The sequence below is a fragment of the Salmo salar genome, chromosome 16 (assembly GCF_965601325.2).
Source record: "Salmo salar chromosome 16, fSalSal1, whole genome shotgun sequence".
In the NCBI taxonomy this organism is placed as follows: domain Eukaryota; kingdom Metazoa; phylum Chordata; class Actinopteri; order Salmoniformes; family Salmonidae; genus Salmo; species Salmo salar.
Genome location: NC_138306.1, coordinates 3,853,376 through 3,874,446, shown reverse-complemented (window position 1 = coordinate 3,874,446; position 21,071 = coordinate 3,853,376). Strand labels below are relative to the sequence as shown.

At 41.1% G+C, this 21,071-nt stretch overlaps 1 protein-coding gene across 2 annotated transcripts in view; it reads left to right on the top strand.

The window, feature by feature from the left end:
* LOC106573038 (cAMP-dependent protein kinase type II-beta regulatory subunit) overlaps positions 1 to 12,160 on the top strand; it is a 37,081-nt gene extending 24,921 nt beyond the window's left edge. For both annotated transcript variants that reach the window (XM_014147660.3, XM_014147661.3), the window contains exons 7-11: positions 7,948 to 8,049; positions 8,267 to 8,341; positions 8,475 to 8,543; positions 9,093 to 9,228; positions 9,529 to 12,160. In XM_014147660.3, the coding sequence (XP_014003135.1) occupies positions 7,948 to 8,049; positions 8,267 to 8,341; positions 8,475 to 8,543; positions 9,093 to 9,228; positions 9,529 to 9,665 (519 nt within the window). In that variant the 3' untranslated portion in view covers positions 9,666 to 12,160. The remainder of the gene's footprint in view (positions 1 to 7,947; positions 8,050 to 8,266; positions 8,342 to 8,474; positions 8,544 to 9,092; positions 9,229 to 9,528) is intronic.
* The last annotated feature ends 8,911 nt before the right edge of the window (positions 12,161 to 21,071 follow it).

Sequence of the window (21,071 nt, the reverse complement as noted above, 5' to 3'; positions counted from 1 at the left end):
TGGATGTCGATTAAGGCAGCCCCCGCACCTCTCATATTCAGAGGAGTTTGGGTTAAATGCGGAATACACATTTCAGCTGAACCTTCAATGCTGCAGAAATTTTTTGGTTTCCTTCCCCAGATCTGTGCCTCGACACAATCCTGTTTCGGAACTCTACAGACAATTCCTTCGAACTCACGGCTTGGTTTTTGCTCTGACATGCACTGTCAACAGTAAGACCTTATATAGATACTGTAGGTGTGTGCCTTTCCAAATCATGTCCTATCAATTTAGTTTACCACATGTGGACTCTAATCAAGTTCTAGAAACATCTCAACGATGATCAATGTATACAGGATGCACAGCAAAGGGTCTGAATACTTATGTAAATAAGATGCATAACATTTTTTTTATACAGTTGCACAAATGTCTAAAAACCTGTTTTCGCTTTGTCATTATGGGGTATTCTGTGTAGATTGATTAGGGGAAAAAATTATTTTATCAATTTTAGAATAAGGTTGTAACAAAATGTGGAAAAAGTCAAGGGGTCTGAATACTTTCCGAATGCACTGTATGTATTAAGCTATCGATAAACATCTGAGAAAGCTCAGTGAGGTAAAAGCCATGTTTTGTACAAAGAGCTTCCAAGAATCCTTCCTCTCTGAGCTGTAAGGATTACACTCTGTACATTAGCAGCACATGAGTCCTTGTACAGGTGATAAACCCCAAATGCTACCAGACCATGGCATTGAGTACTTGGGGAAAGTTAGAATGGGTAATTCATAATAGCATTGTATTTGGTTCAAAACATTCTCTACGATGTAAACCTCAACTGGAGTTGTGCATAAAGGGTATGACCATTGAGCAAGTTGAGGACGGTAAACTCCTAGGTATAACATTGGATGGTCAATTATCATGGTCAAGTCATATTGACAAATTAGTTGTGAAGATGTGGAGGGGTATGTCTATAAAAAGGTGTTCTGCGTTTTTTACACAAATCAACTGCACTAGTTGTTCAGGCTCTGGTCTTGTCCAATATTGATTACTGTCCAGTAAAATGGTGAAGTGCCGCAAAAAAATACCAAGCAAAACTGCAGCTGGCTCAAACAGAGCAGCATGCCTTGTTGCATACAGAACTAACATCAACATCATGCATGCCAGTCTTTCCTGGTTGAGGGTTGACAAGAGATTATCATCTTCTCTTTTTAGTTTTTATGAGAGATACTACTGTGATGAAAATTCCAGATTGTCTGCATAATTAAATAACATTCAGCTCAGACACACCCCACAAGACATGCCACCAGGGGTCTCTTCACAGTCCCCAAGTCCAAATTCACGGGAACACATGGGTGATTCTCAAGAAACTGGCACTTGACAAAATAATGATGTTAAAAAAAGAAACACATTTTCAACCATAATTCCTCTTGGATTACTAAGATTAGTATCTTTTAGCTATTTAATTAATAATTATTATGTTTATTGATCAGATATTATGCATTTTACCACAATTTCCAAAACTACCAATGCAAAAATTCTCATTACCGCAATAGTTTTCAAAGTCCAAAAAAGATATAAACATAATTTTAATAAAACATTTTTACATTTCTCACTTATTGAAAAGGCCTGCATTAAGCATAACACGGCAAACAAATATATAACAAATTTAATTATATACATTTATGTTGTAATGTATTTAATTACAGCAACACAACCTTTTCTGAATCTTGTTTTTTTTGTCATAATTACTTGTGTATACATGTGATATTTATGTACACATATTTGGATAAAGAACAAAAGGCACACTATCAGATTAAGTAAAAATTACTAAAGTATACATTTTATTTTTCGGAATATTTCCTAAATATTGGTGCATTACGGTAATGAAAAGCAGCTTTCGTAGATGAGAATGCATGTTTTGGTAATGAGTGTTGCATAGATTTCCATTGAAAAACTGTCCTGAGCTAATAGAGATTCAGTAACCCAATACTTCATCAAACTGTGTTATTTGTTTATCTCAAATTATTTGTATAATACTAAAATCACTGATCTTAATGCAATTGACTAAAATACCCCTTATTTTAGCATAAGTATAAATACTGTAATTACATGCATGTATTTTCAAAGTTAAAAGGCGACTTAAAAAAAAAAAAGTTTTTATTTCTCCAAGGTCTTTACAGGTAACATTGGTGTAGTAAGACATGGATATGTGTTGTTCTAAGGTATTTTAGATCAATTTCTAAATTTAATGGCATCACATGATATGCTTATAAATAATCAAAATATGTGGGATATGGACAAAAAATTATTGGGATATCAAACAACAGTACAGGTAAGTGCTAAAACAGGTACATGTAAAAATAGGGGATATCCTCCTTTAAGTGGGGGGGTTGCTCTTTTTTTATTTTATTTTTTTATTTCACCATTATTTAACCAGGTAGGCAAGTTGAGAACAAGTTCTCATTTACAACTGCGACCTGGCCAAGATAAAGCAAAGCAGTTCGACACATATAACAACACAGAGTTACACATGGAGTAAAACAAACATAGTCAATAATACAGTAGAAAAATAAGTCTATATACAATGTGAGCAAATGAGGTGAGATAAGGGAGGTAAAGGCAATAAATAGGCAATGGTGGTGAAGTAAACACAATATAGCAATTAAAACACTGGAATGGTAGATTTCACAGAAGATGAATGTGCAAAGTAGAAATACTGGGGTGCAAAGGAGCTAAATAAATAAATACAGTAGGGGAAGTGGTAGTTGTCTGGGCTATTTATAGATGGGCTATGTACAGGTGCAGTGATCTGTGAGCTGCTCTGACAGCTGGTGCTTAAAGCTAGTGAGGGAGATGTGTTTCCAGGAGGAATTGGCTTTGGGGGTGACAAGTGAGATATACCTGCTGGAACGCGTGCTACGGGTGGGTGCAGCTATGGTGACCAGCGAGCAGAGATAAGGCGGGACTTTACCTAGCAGAGTCTTGTAGATGACCTGGAGCCAGTGGGTTTGGCGACGAGTATGAAGCGAGGGCCAGCCAACGAGAGCGAACAGGTCGCAGTGGTGGGTAGTATATGGGGCGTTGGTGACAAAACGGATGGCACTGTGATGGACTGCATCCAATTTGTTGAGTAGGGTGTTGGAGGCTATTTTGTAAATGACATCGCTAAAGTCGAGGATCGGTAAGATGGTCAGTTTTACGAGGGTATGTTTGGCAGCATGAGTGAAGGATGCTTTGTTGCGAAATAGGAAGCCAATTCTAGATTTAACTTTGGATTGGAGATGTTTTATGTGAGTCTGGAAGGAGAGTTTACAGTCTTGCCAGACACCTAGGTATTTGTAGTTGTCTACATATTCTAACTCAGAACCGTCCAGAGTAGTGATGCTGGATGGGCGGGCAGGTGCAGGCAGCGGTCGGTTGAAGAGCATGCATTTAGTGTTACTTGTATTAAGAGCAGTTGTATGCCACGGAAGGAGAGTTGAATGGCATTGAAGCTCGTCTGGAGCGTTGTTAAGTGTCCAAAGAAGGGCCAGAAGTATACAGAATGGTGTCATCTGCGTAGAGGTGGATCAGAGACTCACCAGCAGCAAGAGCGACATCGTTGATATATACAGAGAAGAGAGTCGGCCCAAAAATTCAACCCTGTGGCACCCCCATAGAGACTGCCAGAGGCCCGGACAACAGGCCCTCAGATTTGACACACTGAACTCTGTCGGAGAAGTACACTGCTCAAAAAAATAAAGGGAACACTAAAATAACACATCCTAGATCTGAATGAATGAAATAATCTTATTAAATACTTTTTTCTTTAAATAGTTGAATGTGCTGAGAACAAAATCACACAAAAATAATCAATGGAAATCCAATTTATCAACCCATGGAGGTCTGGATTTGGAGTCCCACTAAAAAATTAAAGTGGAAAACCACACTACAGGCTGATCCAACTTGGATGTAATGTCCTTAAAACAAGTCAAAATGAGGCTCAGTAGTGTGTGTGGCCTCCATGTGCCTGTATGACCTCCCTACAATGCCTGGGCATGCTCCTGATGAGGTGGCGGATGGTCTCCTGAGGGATCTCCTCCCAGACCTGGACTAAAGCATCCGCCAACTCCTGGACAATCTGTGGTGCAACGTGGCGTTGGTGGATGGAGCGAGACATGATGTCCCAGATGTGCTCAATTGGATTCAGGTCTGGGGAACGGGCGGGCCAGTCCATAGCATCAATGCCTTCCTCTTGCAGGAACTGCTGACACACTCCAGCCACATGAGGTCAGGCATTGTCTTGCATTAGGAGGAACCCAGGGCCAACCGCACCAGCATATGGTCTCACAAGGGGTCTGAGGATCTCATCTCGGTACCTAATGGCAATCAGGCTACCTCTGGCGAGCACATGGAGGGCTGTGCGGCCCCCCAACGAAATGCCACCCCACACCATGACTGACCCACCGCCAAACCGGTCATGCTGGAGGATGTTGCAGGCAGCAGAACGTTCTCCACGGCATCTCCAGACTCTGTCACGTCTGCCACATGTGCTCAGTGTGAGCCTGCTTTCATCTGTGAAGAGCACAGGGTGCCAGTGGTGAATTTGCCAATCTTGGTGTTCTCTGGCAAATGCCAAACGTCCTGCACGGTGTTGGGCTGTAAGCACAACCCCCACCTGTGGACGTCGGGCCCTCATACCACCCTCATGGAGTCTGTTTCTGACCATTTGAGCAGACACATGCACATTTGTGGCCTGCTGGAGATCATTTTGCAGGGCTCTGGCAGTGCTCCTCCTGCTCCTCCTTGCACAAAGGCGGAGGTAGCGGTCCTGCTGCTGGGTTGTTGCCCTCCTTCGGCCTCCTCCACGTCTCCTGATGTACTGGCCTGTCTCCTGGTAGCGCCTCCATGCTCTGGACACTACGCTGACAGACACAGCAAACCTTCTTGCCACAGCTCGCATTGATGTGCCATCCTGGATGAGCTGCACTACCTGAGCCACTTGTGTGGGTTGTAGACTCCGTCTCATGCTACCACTAGAGTGAAAGCACCGCCAGCATTCAAAAGTGACCAAAACATCAGCCAGGAAGCATAGGAACTGAGAAGTGGTCTGTGGTCCCCACCTGCAGAACCACTCCTTTATTGGGGGTGTCTTGCTAATTGCCTACAATTTCCACCTGTTGTCTATTCCATTTGCACAACAGCATGTGAAATTTATTGTCAATCGGTTTTGCTTCCTAAGGGGACAGTTTGATTTCACAGAAGTGTGATTGACTTGGAGTTACATTGTGTTGTTTAAGTGTTCCCTTTATTTTTTTGAGCAGTGTAGTTGGTGAACCAGTCGAGGCAATCATTTGGGAAACCAAGGCTGTTGAGTCTGCCGATGAGGATGTGGTGATTGACAGAGTCGAAAGCCTTGGCCAGGTCAATGAATATGGCTGCACGGTACTGTTTCTTATCGAAGGTGGTTAAGATATCCTTTAGGACCTTGAGCGTGGCTGAGGTGCACCCATGACCAGCTCTGAAACCAGATTGCATAGCGGAGAAGGTACGGTGGGATTCGAAATGGTCGGTGATCTGTTTGTTAATTTGGCTTTCGAAGACCTTAGAAAGGCAGGGTAGGATAGATATAGGTCTGTAGTAGTTTGGTCAAGAGTGTCCCCCTTTGAAGAGGGGGATGACCGCAGCTGCTTTCCAATCTTTGGGAATCTCAGACGACACGAAAGAGAGGTTGAACAGGCTAGTAATAGGGGTTGCAACAATTTCGGCAGATAATTTTAGAAAGAAAGGGTCCAGATTGTCTAGCCCGGCTGATTTGTGGGGGTCCAGATTTTGCAGCTCTTTCAGAACATCACATGACTGGATTTGGGAGAAGGAGAAATGGGGAAGGCTTGGGCGAGTTGCTGTGGGGGGTGCAGTGCTGTTGACCGGGGTAGGGGTGGCCAGGTGGAAAGCATGGCCAGCCGTAGTAAAATGCTTATTGAAATTCTCAATTATAGTGGATTTATCGGTGGTGACAGAGTTTCCTATCCTCAGTGCAGTGGGCAGCTGGGAGGGGGTGCTCTTATTCTCCATGGACTTTACAATGTCCCAGAACTTTTTTGAGTTTGTGTTGCAGGAAGCAAATTTCTGCTTGAAAAAGCTAGCCTTGGCTTTTCTAACTGCCTGTGTGTATTGGTCTCTAACTTCCCTAAAAAGTTTGCTGAAACACAAACTCCTGATTGTGGCTTTAAGTTAATTAAATGTCGGTTTATACACACATATTTCTTGTTCACTTCTATTTATTCAAATAACTGATGTTTTACAAAAAATCTATACAATAGGTGTAAACAGTGGTCCTGGTAAAAAATCTAAGTTAGCGCAGCACACCCATTGACTATACATTAGAATTAGCTTATTATCGTAACCGAAATTAAGGTTCTCATTACCGAAACGGACGTAAAATTATATGGTAATGAGAAATGTGTGTTTCGGTAATGAGAGGCCCTTAGCTCAATCTGCAAGTAACAGGAGACAGCCGTCATGAGTCAGCGAACAATTGAACACGTCACTGAGGCCCGTTCATGCCTCCATTTTGGTAAGGTAATGATTCTCTTAAGTTTTTCCTAATTTGAGCTTTTTAATCATTTCGGTAATGAGAAGGTCAAGCGTCGTAAAGAGGGTGTTTGAGAATAAGATCCTCATTCCCGCATATAAGTGAAGAAATTAAATTAACTTGTGCTTATCTAAGGACTACTCTTCTAGATGATCCATCATGGGTGAATACAACTTTATAAAAAAATGTATTAGTGTTTTTACAGCAAATCAAAAAACATGTTACGGTAATAAGAAAGACATTGTGTTTTTACTTAATAAATATTATAGTTTAATGTGAACTTCAACTAGTATAAAACATTTATGATTTATGGACAAACTACTGCAACATATTTGGTGTTTTATTCAAATAAGTTAGGTTTTTCTAAAGTAAATTGTATAAAATGACCAGAGAATTTAATCCGGACGCATTTCGGTAATGAGAATTGGGGGTGAAAATGTACAAAATTCTGACAAATGTTAAATATATTTAAATTAAGACACTGTGCCATAAACTAAGCATCTTAGTCTTCAGAATGGTAGCTGATTGTTGCAGATGCATCATTGTTTTCTAACTCACTTTGTTACCGCCATGATTAAAACTGGTTTAAGAATCACCCACCACAGTATTATACAGAGCTATCTCCAATTACTCAACCAAACAGCAAAATTACCACAAAAAATGTATAAAACAACAACTCATGGCACAATAGGGACTGTGAAATGACACACACACAAACATTCACGTTCTAGTCATTTAGCTTATTCTCTTATCCAGAGCGACTTGGGCCTTGCTCAAGGGCACATCGACAGATTTTTCACCTAGTTGGCTCAGGGATTCGAGTCAGCAATCTTTCAGTTACTGGCCCAACGCTCTTAACTGCTAGGCTACCTGCCACCCACATACAGACACACTCTATCACACTCTAACACGCAATCTACACATACATTATTATTTAGCTGTATTGTTTGTATATTGTTGTATTATAGATTTATGTGACTGTTCTTGTCTGAGTGTATCAGTGTTTTGTTATTTGTCGTGTTTTATGTTTTTGTGTGGACCCCAGGAAGAATAGCTGCTGCTTCGGTAAAAGCTAATGGGGATCCGGATAAACCAACCAATGATAATAGCTTGATATAATAATAATAGGACACTTCTGCAGCTTTTTGGGGAAAATCTTGACATTGGTTAGAGATGCAGCTCCCTCTGCTGGAAAATGTTATGTTGGACACAGGGACTAAAAGGAAAAATGAATCATAGGAGTGGAAATAGTACTGCACTGAACAAAACAATCCCAAATGGTGGACTGTTTGTCTTGACTATATCATTCACCATTGCCAGACATCGACATGACTTGTTGTTTTCATCCTACCATTATAAATGATTAGAGATATACTGACAACTGTGCCTGTTTTCAGGATCGTCTGACATTCAGGAGGATCATTGTAAAGAACAACGCGTTGAAGAGGAGACTTTATGAGGAGTTCATTGAATCCCTTCCATTCCTTACATCACTAGAGGTATAGGTCTATTGTGTTTCTGTCTTTATCAGTAGAATATGTTTTTGTGAACGTAAAGTGCATTTTCTTTCTCACATTAGTACAAACACGTCCCTGCAATCCAATCAGTGTGTGCCCTGTTATCCCCAGCTTTCAGATGATGTGTATTTTAAAGTATAGAACAAACTCATCCCTGCAAACCAGTCTTAACAAAGTTTGCCTTCCCTGTAATCCCCAGCTTTCAGAGAGAATGAAAGTAGTGGACGTGCTGTCTTCTAAACCATTCAGCGATGAAGAACAGATCATCTCTCAGGTATTGTTTTCTCCATCTTCTATTCTATTCTATATGATCATGCCAGGTAATTCCAGTTCTTGCAAGTATTTATTTCATTCTAATGTATTGTTTATTTGCAAATTGAAATACTGTAATGTATGTTCTGTTGCAGGGGGATCTAGCAGATTGTTTTTATATAGTTGAATCTGGTCAAGTTAGAATCACCATGAAAAGAAGCAGGGTAAGTTTGTCTCTAAGACATTACAGATTTGAATGTATCATACATAGAAATTTAGTTAAAATGGATTTGTGAGATATTTTTTTTATTACATTTTTTGTGGGATTTTACCCCCTTTTTCTCCTCAATTTCGATCTTGTCTCATCGCTGCAGCTCCCCAACGGGCTTGTGAGGTGAAGGTCGAGTCATGCGTCCTCCGAAACATGACCCACCAAACCGCGCTTCTTAACACCTGCCCGCTTAACCAGAAGCCAGCCGCACCAATGTGTCGGAGGAAACTGACGACCGAGGTCAGCCTGCAGGCGCCTGGAGTCGCTAGAGTTAGATGAGCCAAGTAAAGCCCCCCCGGCCAAACCCTCCCCTAACCCGGACGATGCTGGGCCAATTGTGCGCCGCCCTATGGGACTGCCGATCACGGCCGGTTGTAATACAGCCCAGGATCGAACTCGGGTCTGTAGTGACGCTTCTAGTGCCTTAGACCGCTGCGCCACTCAGGAGGCCATTTGTGGGATATTATGTTGTTTATATTGCTCTCTTATGTCTTCTCTCTAGACGAAAAAAGACCAAGAGGATGAGGAGGTCGATATAGCCACGTGCTCAAGAGGGCAGTACTTTGGAGAACTGGCTTTGGTCACGAACAAACCCAGAGCTGCTTCAGCTTATGCTGTGGGAAGTGTTAAATGTTTAGGTATACTGCCTTTACTCTGTGGGCTGTGTCTCAAATTCCTTATATACTCCTCCGTCCTTGTCCTACATTTTTCTCAAAGCTTATTAGAGTCTCCTCCAATTCGGTTTGAGAAGAATTGGACAAACAAGGACGGAAGACATAAGGATTTAAGGGCTAATAACGTTTCCAAACCCAATCATGGGCTGCTCTTATTCTTTATCAATGTGGATCTTTGTCAGATCAGGACCTACATGTGATATAAGTCATCTGTTAAGAGTCATCCCTTCCTGTGTCTGACACCTCTCCTCTTGTGTTTACCAGTTATGGACGTCCAGGCATTTGAGAGGTTGCTGGGCCCATGCATGGACATCATGAAGAGAAACATTGCAAATTACGAAGAGCAGCTGGTCACGTTGTTTGGAAATAGCACCACTGACATTGAGGGGGAAAACCTATGAAATCCAGAAAGGGAAAAAAGACTAAGTGAGATGCACTATGATGAAGATGTGAGAAACCAGGATAACACTTTACTTGACACCCAGCATCATAACACATTATGACATGGTCATACACATGTCATAATATGTCATGAAAGCTGACATAACATGTAATAACATGGTCATAATACTGTCATGACCCATATAGTTACACCTGTTGTGACATATATTGCGTTATTTTATGGCTGGTAATGACACCTACATAAGAATGTATTTGTTTTTTCCCTGCCAAGAAGTTTCCTTTTTTTTTTGTCTCTGTCATATTTTAAATAAATTGCAGAAAATGCACTTTATGACACTGTCATGAAGCATTTTGCCTATCCTGTGTCACTTTAATCAGACTAAGAAAATACTCTTTATGACCCTGTGAAGAAGCATTATGACTATCATAATCATATAAGCCAGATAGGCCTATCATGTGCGTGCCCTTATGTCAGTCATCAGTCAAAAAAGGTGTCTTGTCCTGCTCCTGGAATCTGCTCCTGCATTCATCCCAGTCTTCAGCAACAGCATTGGGGTAGGTGCATGTCTGACATCAATGTGTGGACAATTACAATGATAATTTAATATGGTCAATTTCATAAAATGTTATATAACATAAACATACTGTTGACAAGTAGGCAATGGTGTAATGGAATGTTTTGCCTTGTGTAGTAGGTTTTGTGGGTTTTTAACACTTATGTAGGTGTCATAACCACATAAAAGAATGCAATATATGTCACAACAGGTCTAAATGTATGTGTCATGACAGTGTTACAGCTGTTATGACATAATGACGCTGGGTGTCAAATAAAGTGTTGCTGAAACCAGTGGGTAGAAAGTATTGTTTTCCGTTCAGAAAATGTGAAACACAGTATGTTACCATTAGTGATTTAGATAGGGTAAGACAAAATGTGTAAGTTTGATTCCAGATCACACAATGGTATGTTTTAAAGGATTTTGTCTGGGAGTAATATTTTTATTGAAAGAAAGATCAGTGTTAATCCAAAATGTAAATGTTAATTTGTTTCGTCCTCACAACTTTTTCCTCTTAGATTTTCTACAAGTGTGCATTTTCTTGAATTTATCACATTTTGACATTTTAAGTCACTGTTTGTATAATGATCACTATAACATTATAGATTATATATAAATTGTCCTTTCAAATATTCTGATAACATATTTCATCATGTGCCAAAGGCCAATCCTTGTTAGATTATGATGGTGTCATAACGTCACAGTAATTATTGCATTTCACAGTTAAGAGTTTTTTTGTTAATTTGATATTCTCATGTTGACGTATCTTTTAGCAAGGGGGGATCATGCATTTAATAGGATACAGAAGGGAACTAGGTCCTTTTGTTTCAACATGGTGGTAAGAACAAACAATCTTGTCATCAGAAAATAAGAGATCTTCTTTCTACATCAGAGAATGTAAATTTACTTATGGAAGCAGTAGTCCTTTTTTTCATAGCAAATGTGTCTCCTCAAACATGTGATTCAACTCCCTGAACATGTCTGTGAACAGACTGTAATACATTATTCACTGTGTGCTTTAAGAAACAGTTAATAATGCCATACTTTTGCACAACAAAATAATCATAGTTTTGTAAGAATATAAATACAGTTGGCTGACCATCTTTGAGCTCTTGAATCCTCTAAGCTGCAGCACTAGACACTAGTTACCATACCGGTAATATGGTATTTGAACCATTGTCTTTAATGAGCTAGTTTATTTCCTTGTGTTTCTCATTTTAAATGTACAACATTAATTATTAAATGCAACTGTTCTCGTGTGCCAGTGAAACATAATAATATGCAGTTTTTAGCCATGACTTCAAGGACATTGATAATGTGTGTCCAAATGACACCCTATTCCCTACATAATGCACTGCTTTTGACCAGAGCCCTATGGGTCCTGGTCCAAAGTAGTGCACTATATAGGGAATAGGGTGCCATTTGGTACACAGACATAGTTATATTGTATTTATTGCTGTCTACCTCTACATAAATTGCAAACAACCTGTACCTTTTGGAAAACGTGCACAATGGTCCCCTGCTTTCTCAATAGCAGCCTCTCTCTCTCTCTTTCTCTGTCTCTCTGTCTCTCAATTAAACTCAATCCAAAGGGCTTTATTGGCACGAGAAACATATGTTTACATTGCCAAAGCAAGTGAAACAGATAAACAAAAATGAAATAAACAATCAGAAATGAGCAGTAACGTTACATTTACAAAAGTTTCAAAAGAATAGAGACATTTCAAATGTTATATTATGGCTATGTACAGTGTTGTAACAATGTGCAAATAGTTGAAGTACAAAACTGAAAATAAATAAACTGATAAATATGGGTTGTATTTACAATGGTGATTGTGATTCACTGGTTGCCCTTTTCTTGTGGCAACAGGTCACAAATATTGCTGCTGTGATGGATCACTGTGGTATTTCACCTAATAAAAATGTGATTTGTTTTCCAATTCTTTGTGGGTCTGTGTAATCTGAAGGAAATATGTGTTTCTAATACGGCAACCTCTCTCAATAGCAAGGCTGTTCCCACTGAGTCTGTACATAGTCAAAGCTTTTCTTAATTTTGGTCTAGTCACAGTGGCCAGGTATTCTACCACTGTGTACTCTCTGTTTAGGGCCAAATAGCATTCCAGTTTGCTCAGTTTTTTTATTAATTCTTTCCAGTCTGTCAAGTAATGATCTTTTTGTTTTCTCATGATTTGGTTAGGTCTAACTTGGCTTATACAGGAGGTATTTCACTAATTGTTTTTTAATGGTATAATTCCCCTCTAGCTTTGTGCTGGCAGTGCTGTTGATTTTGTGAAGAAGGTCCACTACAGACTGGGAACTGGATATATCTGAGGAAATCCATTATTATTGGCTATTGTCGGTTATATCTAACTTTTCATTATAATAAAGAACAATTTTGTATGAAGAAGCTGCTACGCTCATTTCTTTTAGGTACTACACTCAAGATGACAATACTTGTTAATGGCCAATATTAACTAATTTAAGTATTTGAGTCTCAAACATGAATGTCTAATTGCTGCTGGACTTGTCATGCAGGGCTCCCTTGCTAAATAAAACTCTCAATGGGACTCCCTCATAAAATAAAGGTAAAAAAAGTAAATAAAGGTAAAAAAAGATAAATATGTTAACATCACAGTATATAAAACTTATGGTGAGCATCGAAGGGTGCAAAACTGTATCCGCCCAGTATGGCTCGCTTGTGGGTGTGCTGGCAGCATATAGCAGCAAGTTCAGTTGTGCATCAAGACTGAGCATAGCAAGTTTGTATGAAGGTCTGGTTATTAAATGGGTAAATACTTTAATCCAACTCTATTTCATTAATTTATTCACAGGGAAATAATAATTTAACATTTTTTTATTATTAATAAAAATCTGGTTTAAAATCAGAAAAGGTATTTAATTGTTTATTTGCATATGATAGGCAAATTTGAAAAAAATATAACATTATTGACACCTTGTCACCAAATGAATTTTACCTGCTAATATTAATATTTTTGGAGGGAGAGTAGGCTATTTGCTTATAAATAATGATTTTATCCACCAAAAAGTAACTAATTGTCGTACTCAAGTAAAAGTCACCCAGTAAAATACTACTTGAGTAACAGTCTAAAATTATTTGGTTTTAAATGTACGTACTTAAGTATTAAAAGTAAATGTAATTGCAAAAATATACTTAAGTATCAAAAGTAAAAGTATAAATAATTTCAAATTCCTTATATTAAGCAAACCTGACGGCACAATGTTTTTTTGTGTGTGTGTGTGGGGGGGGGGGGGTAACCAGGGGCACACTCCAACACTCAGATATTATTTACATACGAAGAATTTGTGTTTAGTGAGACCTCCAGATCAGAGGCAGTAGAAACGACTAGGGATGTTCAATTGATAAGTGCATGAACTGGACCATTTTCCTTTCCTGCTAATCATTCAAAATGTACTTTGGGTGGAAAATGTATGGAGTAAAAAGTACATTATTTTCTTTAGGAACATAGTGAAGTAAAAGTTATCAAAAATATAAATAGTAAAGTAAAGTACAGATACCTCAAAAAACGACTTAAGTAGTCATTTAAAGTATTTTTACTTAAGTATTTTAAAGTATTTTTTACTTTCCATCATCAATTTAACACTGAGGAAACTCCTGGCTATTGCGGCGATCTATCAACGGTGGAACCTGCGGCAATGGCGCTCCATGTGGGTTCACCCCATCTGATGTCCCGCAGCCAGTATGGAGAGTACCAACATCTGGTGCAGGAGCTGCGGTTCGACGATGTGATGTTCCAGGGCTATTTCAGGCTTGATAAAGCCCAGTTCGATGAGCTGCTGTCCAGGATGGGACCTCGCATTGCAAGGGCAGACATGACATTTTGACAAGATATTTGTCCAGCTGAACTTCTCACCATTTGTTAAAGGTAAATATTGTCAATCAATTCTAGAATCCTGACATGTTACTATTGATCAATAAACATATAATGAGTGAGACAATAGCCTATAAGAATAGATCAGAACAATAACAAATAACATTGTAACGCAAAGTGTTTCAGAATTTACATTGGAAATATTCTTTATAGGATTAATTTACATGAAATGTGTATTGATTACATCTTTGAGGTTACTGATGCTACTGTGGTATTTATGCATTCATTTGTGATGCTATCCTTGATATGATCTTGCTTTTCTCACATGCTACACATGCTCATGTGTGTGCACATGCATCTATCTATCCAATGTTATCATGATTTGGTATAAGAGATATTATACTTTAGTAATCCTGTCACACTCTGATCTGTTTTACCGGTCTTTGTGATTTTCTTCACCCCCCTCCAGGTGTCGCCCATCTTCCCCATTATCCCCGGTGTATTTATACCTGTGTTCTCTGTTTGTCTGTTACCAGTTCATTTTGTTCGTCAAGTTTACCAGCGTTTTCCCCCTTGCCTCTCTCTGTCTTTTCTAAAATTCCTGTTTTCTAGTTTTTCCTGCTGACTTTGAAGAAGGGCGGAACTTTACTCATTATCTGGGAACAGTGAATGTCAAGTATGTGGTCCTGCAAGCACCCACAAATTCCAGTTCCCTGTTCCACAACTACAAGGGGACATTCTCCATTGTCCTGTTGGCGGATATGGATGCCAATTACCTCTTGGATGTCGGCAGCTACGGGAGGATGAGTGAGGGAGGCACACTGGCCAACTCTGCCTTCAGTCATGGCCTAAGACATGGCACCCTCGACCTCCCCGAAGACAGCTGTGTTCCTGGAGCAAAGCACCGGGGACCCCAGACCCATGGGAGACAAGGCCTTTCCTCTCCGGAGAAACCTTATGCGGCCCTTCCCTGGAGCAAACATCCCTAGGAGCAGGCTCTTCAATCCCTAGGAACAGGGTCTTCAACTACCGCCTCACCCGAGCCAGGCTGACCGTTGAGTGCACCTTCAGCATTCTTGTGTCCCAGTAGTGGATGTACTGGCGAGTCATCGGGGTCCACCCTTCTAATGCAGAGGCATGTGTGAAGTCTTCCATTTCTTCCATTTACTTAGCTATGTCAATTGCAGTTAAACAAATCCCAGTTTCTCTCCCTTTGATTGAACTCCTTCTCAGGAGAGAGTGCTGTTCCGGTATGCGTAATGTCTGCACAAAAACAAAACAGGCTCTTTTAAGAGTCACCCATATTTAAAAAATGTAGAACAATTAAACACCCTAAAACCCACACCTACACAGTCGTGTATCAATCTGATTGATGGATTGTGTTGTGCAATAAGTAGGCTCAGGTGAATAACTGTGTGGGCTGTGGCTCCTTCCACCGACAAAGAATAGGCAAGAGGACCAACCATTTTGTCACATCCTGACCAGTATAAGGGGTTATTGGTTATTGTAGGTTGGTCAGGACGTGGCAGGGGGTATTTGTTTTATAGGGTTCGGGGTGTGTGTGTGTATGTAGAGGGGTGTTGGATTTATGTATTCCGGGGTTTTTGGTTTATGTTCTTGTTTTGTATTCTAGGGTTTCTATGTTGTGTATTTCTTTGTTGGCCTGGTGTGGCTCTCAATCAGGAACAGCTGTACATCGTTGTTTCTGATTGAGAGTCATACTTAGGGAGCTTGTTTTCCACCGTCCCTTTGTGGGTAGTTGTTTTTTGCATTGCTTTTGTGTAGCCTGCGAAACTGTTTTACTGTCGTTCTTTGTTTATTGTTTTTTCGTGTTCACCTATAAATAAAATAATGATGAGCACGCAACCTGCTGCGTATTGGTCCGATACTGATTTCTCCTTATCAGAAGACGAAGCTTATGACACATTTATATTTATGTAACAATGCTATATTGTTTGTGATTATATGCAGGGCATACAATTTACTTTTTGATCTACCAGCCACTGTGGCAGGTCGATTTAAAATCTACCAGCCGCCCGACCATGCTTTAAAAAAATAATATTTTAATATATTTTATAGATATTTTTTATTTTAGGGGGTAGATCAACTTTAATATTGCAGATAGATTTTAGCTTCCATCAACGTAATTGTCTGCATCACTTCCAATCTTCCATATATATCCATAAATACATACATATTCACATATTCACATACATACATACATACATACATACATACATACATACATACATACATACATACATACATACATACATATAAATAAATATACAGGACATAGATGTACATACATAACTTTTTTTAAATACATTTTCCTTTATTACTTTATAACCCTTCTGTCACACCCTGACCTGAGAGAGCCGTTTTTCTCTGTTTGGTTAGGTCAGGGTGTGACATGGGGTGGGCATTCTATGTGTTATATTTCTATGTTCCATTCTATGTTTTCTATTTCTTTGTGTTGAGCCGAGTATGGTTCCTAATCAGAGGCAACTGTCTATCGTTGTCTCTGATTAGGAATCATACGTAGGCAGCCCTTTGTTCCACCTTCAATTGTGGGATCTTGTTTTTGTACAGCTCAGTAAGCCTGCAGACTGTGACGTTAGGTTTTTCTTTGTTTGTTGTTTTGATTTCGTGTTCTGAGTTTAATAAAAATAGAAATATGAACACGTACCACGCTTCACCTTGGTCTACTCATTTTGACGATCGTCACAGAAGATCCCACCACCAACGGACCAAGTAGCATGGTCGGGAGAAATGGACTTGGGAAGACATCCTGAATGGAAAGGGATCCTGGACGTGGGAGGAGATCCAGGCTGGATGGGATCGCCTCCCATGGGAACAGGTGGGGAGGCAGCGAGAGCAGAGCGGCAACAAGAAGAGGAACTAGCACGGCAACGAGGCAAGCACGAGAGGCCCAAAAAATGTTGGGGGGGCACACGGGGAGATTGGCAGAGTCAGGGTGGAGACCTGAGCCAACTCCCGTGCTTACCGTGGGGAGAGTAGGACTGGTCAGGCACCGGTTTATGCGGTGATGCGCACAGTGTCTCCAGTGCGCAGCCACAGCCCGGAGTGCTCTGTTCAAGCTCCCCGCAGTTGCCATGCTGGAGCTGGCAGTCAGCCAGGAAGGATTGTGCCGGCTCAGCATTCCTGGTCTCCAGTGCGTCTTTTCGGCCCAGGTTATCCTGCGCCAGCTCTACGCACGGTACCCCCAGTTCGCCAGCACAAACCAGTGCGGCCTGTTCCAACTCCCCACGCTTGCCGGGCTACGGGGGGAATCCAGCCAGGACGGGTTGTGCCAGCCATATGCTCCAGACCTCCAGTGCGCCTCCACGGCCCAGTATATCCTGCGCCAGATCTACGCACTGTGTCGCCAGTGCGCCTGCACAGCCCAGTTCGTCCTGTGCCAGCACTCTGCCCTTGCTGGGCTAAAGTAAGCATCCAGCCAGGACGGGTTGTGTCAACCCTAAGCTCCAGACCTCCAGTGCACCAGCTCTGCGCACCCGGTCTCCAGTGCGTCTTCCCAGTCCGGTGAGACCGGTTCCAGCTCCACATAAGAAGCCTCCAGTGATGATCCATGGTCCGAAGCCTCCAGTGACGATCCATGGCCCGGAGCCTGTAGTGATGATCCATGGCACGAAGCCTCCAGTGATAATCCATGGCAAGAAGCCTGTAGGGATGATCCATGGCACAAAGCCTCCAGTGATAATCCATGGCCCGGAGCCTCCAGTGACGATCCATGGCGCGGAGCCTCCAGTGACGATCCATGGCGCGGAGCCTGCAGTGACGATCCATGGCATGGAGCCTGCAGCGGCGGCCTGCAGTCCGGAACCACTTGAGGCGGCAGCCTGCAGTCCGGAACCACCTGAGGCGGCGGCCTGCAGTCCGGAACCTCCGGCGACGATCCACAGTCTGGTTCCTCCGGTGACACAAAAGCGGAGGGAACAGCGGGCGGAGTGGGGGCTACAACCCGAACCGGAGCCGCCACCATGAGTAGATGCCCACCCGGACCCTCCCCTATAGGTTCAGGTTTGCGGCCAGGAATCTGCAGCTTTGGGGGGGGGGGGGGTACTGTCACGCCCTGACCTGAGAGAGCCGTTTTTCTCTGTTTGGTTCGGTCAGGGTGGGCATTCTATTTGTTATATTTCTATGTTCCATTCTATGTTTTCTATTTCTTTGTGTTGAGCCGAGTATGGTTCCTAATCAGAGGCAACTGTCTATCGTTGTCTCTGATTAGGAGTCATACCCTTTTTTCCACCTTCAGTTGTGGGATCTTGTTTTTGTACAGCTCAGTAAGCCTGCAGAACGTGACGTTCAGTTTTTCTTTGTTTGTTGTTTTGATTTCGTGTTCTGAGTTTAATAAAAATAGAAATATGAACACGTATCACGCTGCACCTTGGTCTACTCATTTTGACGATCGTCACACCTACCACCCCTCCACTAATTGGAGTAAACTAGTGAACAACAACGCTTAGGCCTCTACTTCCAGTTTATACACTACTGGTCAAAGGTTTTAGAACATCTACTCATTCAAGGGTTTTTCTTTACTTTACTGTTTTCTACATTTTAGAATAATAGTGAAGACATAAAAACTATGAAATAACCCATCTGGTATCATGTAGTAACCAAAAAAGTGTTAAACAAATCAAAATATATTTTGATATCTGAGATTCTTCAAATAGCCACCCTATGCCTTGATGACAGCTTTGTACACTCTTGGCCTTCTCTCAACCAGAATGCTTTTCCAACCGTCTTGAAGGATTCTATTGTTTCCAGTACTTGCCTTATATTATCTCCAATGTATCGTCGATGCAAAAAACCAGTCTGATTAGAATGAATGTCCGACAATACTTTTTTAATGCTATACATTTTTCTCTAATTTTTGCATCACAACACTGTAATTTAAGGGGCCTGCAATTTTTTTAATGGACTGGATCTTTATATTTCATACTTGTATCCTGGCTAGATTCTTTAATCCATTGTTTCACAAGGCGACAGCCTGGTTTGCTAGTTTTCTCAGGAGTCCCTAAAACATTAACACAAATTACAACAACACGACATGACAATGCCTCTTCCCCCTCAGAAGGCTGAAAATATTTCACATGGGCCCTCAGATCCCCCAAAAGTTCCACCAGTAAGAGCATCTTGGTTGGCTGCACCACCACTTGGTAAGGCAACTGCTTGGCATCAGACTGCAAGGCGCTAGAGGGTAGTGCGTACGGCCCAGTACATCACTGGGGTCGAACTCCCTGCCATCCAGGAGCTCTATATTATGTGGTCAGATGAAGGCCACCCAAAGACTCCAGACACCCAAGTCATAGACTTTTCTCTCTGCAAGCAGTACCGATGCACCTAGTCTGGAACCAACAGGACCCTGATTAGCTTCTACCCCCAAGCCATAAGACTGCTAAATAGTTAGTCCAGGTAGCTACTGTATTGACCCTTTTTAACTCTTTTGACTCATCATATACATAGCTGTTACTGTTTATTATCTACCCTGTAGCCTAGTCACTTAATCCCTAACTATATGTACATATATATATATATATATATATATATATATATATATATATATATATATATATATATATATATATATATATATATATATATATATACCTTAATAATTACCTCGTACCCCTGCACATCGACTCGGTACTGGTACCCTGTGTATAGCCAAGTTATCGTTACTCATTGCGTATTTATTCCTTGTGTTATAATTTTTATATTATTTAAAAAAAAATCACTCTGCATTGTTGGTAAGGGCCCATAAATAAGCATTTCACTATTGATCTACACCTGTATTTTATTTTATTACAATTTTATACTCATGTCAAAACACCCTTAAAGCTATCTAGCTGGCTAATGTTAGCTAGTCAGCTAGCTTACTAAATAGAGATTTTAATAGCTAATCACCATCGTAAATAAGCATGCCCCATTCAAAAAATTTAGAACCAGGAACAGATATAGCCCTTGGTTCACTCCAGACCTGACTGCCCTTGACCAGCACAAAAACATCCTGTGGCGTACTGCATTAGCATCGAATATCCCCCGCGACATGCAACTTTCAGGGAAGCTAGGAACCAATATACACAGGCAGTTAGGAAAGCAAAGGCTAGCTTTTTCAAATAGAAATTTGCATCCTGTAGCACAAATTCCAAAAAGTTCTGGGACACTGTCAAGTCCATGGAAAATAAGAGCACCTCCTCCCAGCTGCCCACTTCACTGAGGCTAGGAAACACTGTCACCACCGATAAATCCACGATAATTGAGCATTTCAGTAAGCGTTCTTCTACGGCGGGCCATGCTTTCCACCTACCCCTAGTCTTTGCTAGGTAAAGCCCCACCTTATCTCAGCTCACTGGTCACCATAGCAGCACCGACCCGTAGCACGCGCTCCAGCAGGTGTATTTCACTGGTCACCCCCAAAGCCTATTCCTCTTTTGGCCGCCTTACCTTCCAGTTCTCTGCTGCCAGTGACTGGAATGAATTGCAAAAATCCCTGAAGCTGGAGACTCATATCTCCCTCACTAACTTTAAACATCAGTTGTCAGAACAGCTCACAGATCACTGCACCTGTATATAGCCCATCTGTAAATAGCCCATCCAACTACCTCATCCCTATATTGTTATGTTTTTTTCTCCTTTGCACCCAGTATCTCTACTTGCATTCATCTTCTGCACATCTATCACTGTCACGTCCTGACCATGGTAAGCTGTTATTTTCTATGGTAGAGTAGGTCAGGGCGTGACAGGGGTGTTTTCTAGTTTAGTTTTTCTACGTTGTTATGTTCTAGTTTTGTATTTCTATGTTGGGTTGTTTGGGATGATCTACAATTAGAGGCAGCTGGTCCTTGTTGTCTCTAATTGGAGATCATACTTAAGTAGGGGTTTTTCTTCCTGGGTTTTGTGGGTGATTCTTTTTGAGTAGTGTTTGTTTCACCTCTGCATCACGGTTTGTTGTTTTGTTTATTCAGTTTATTTA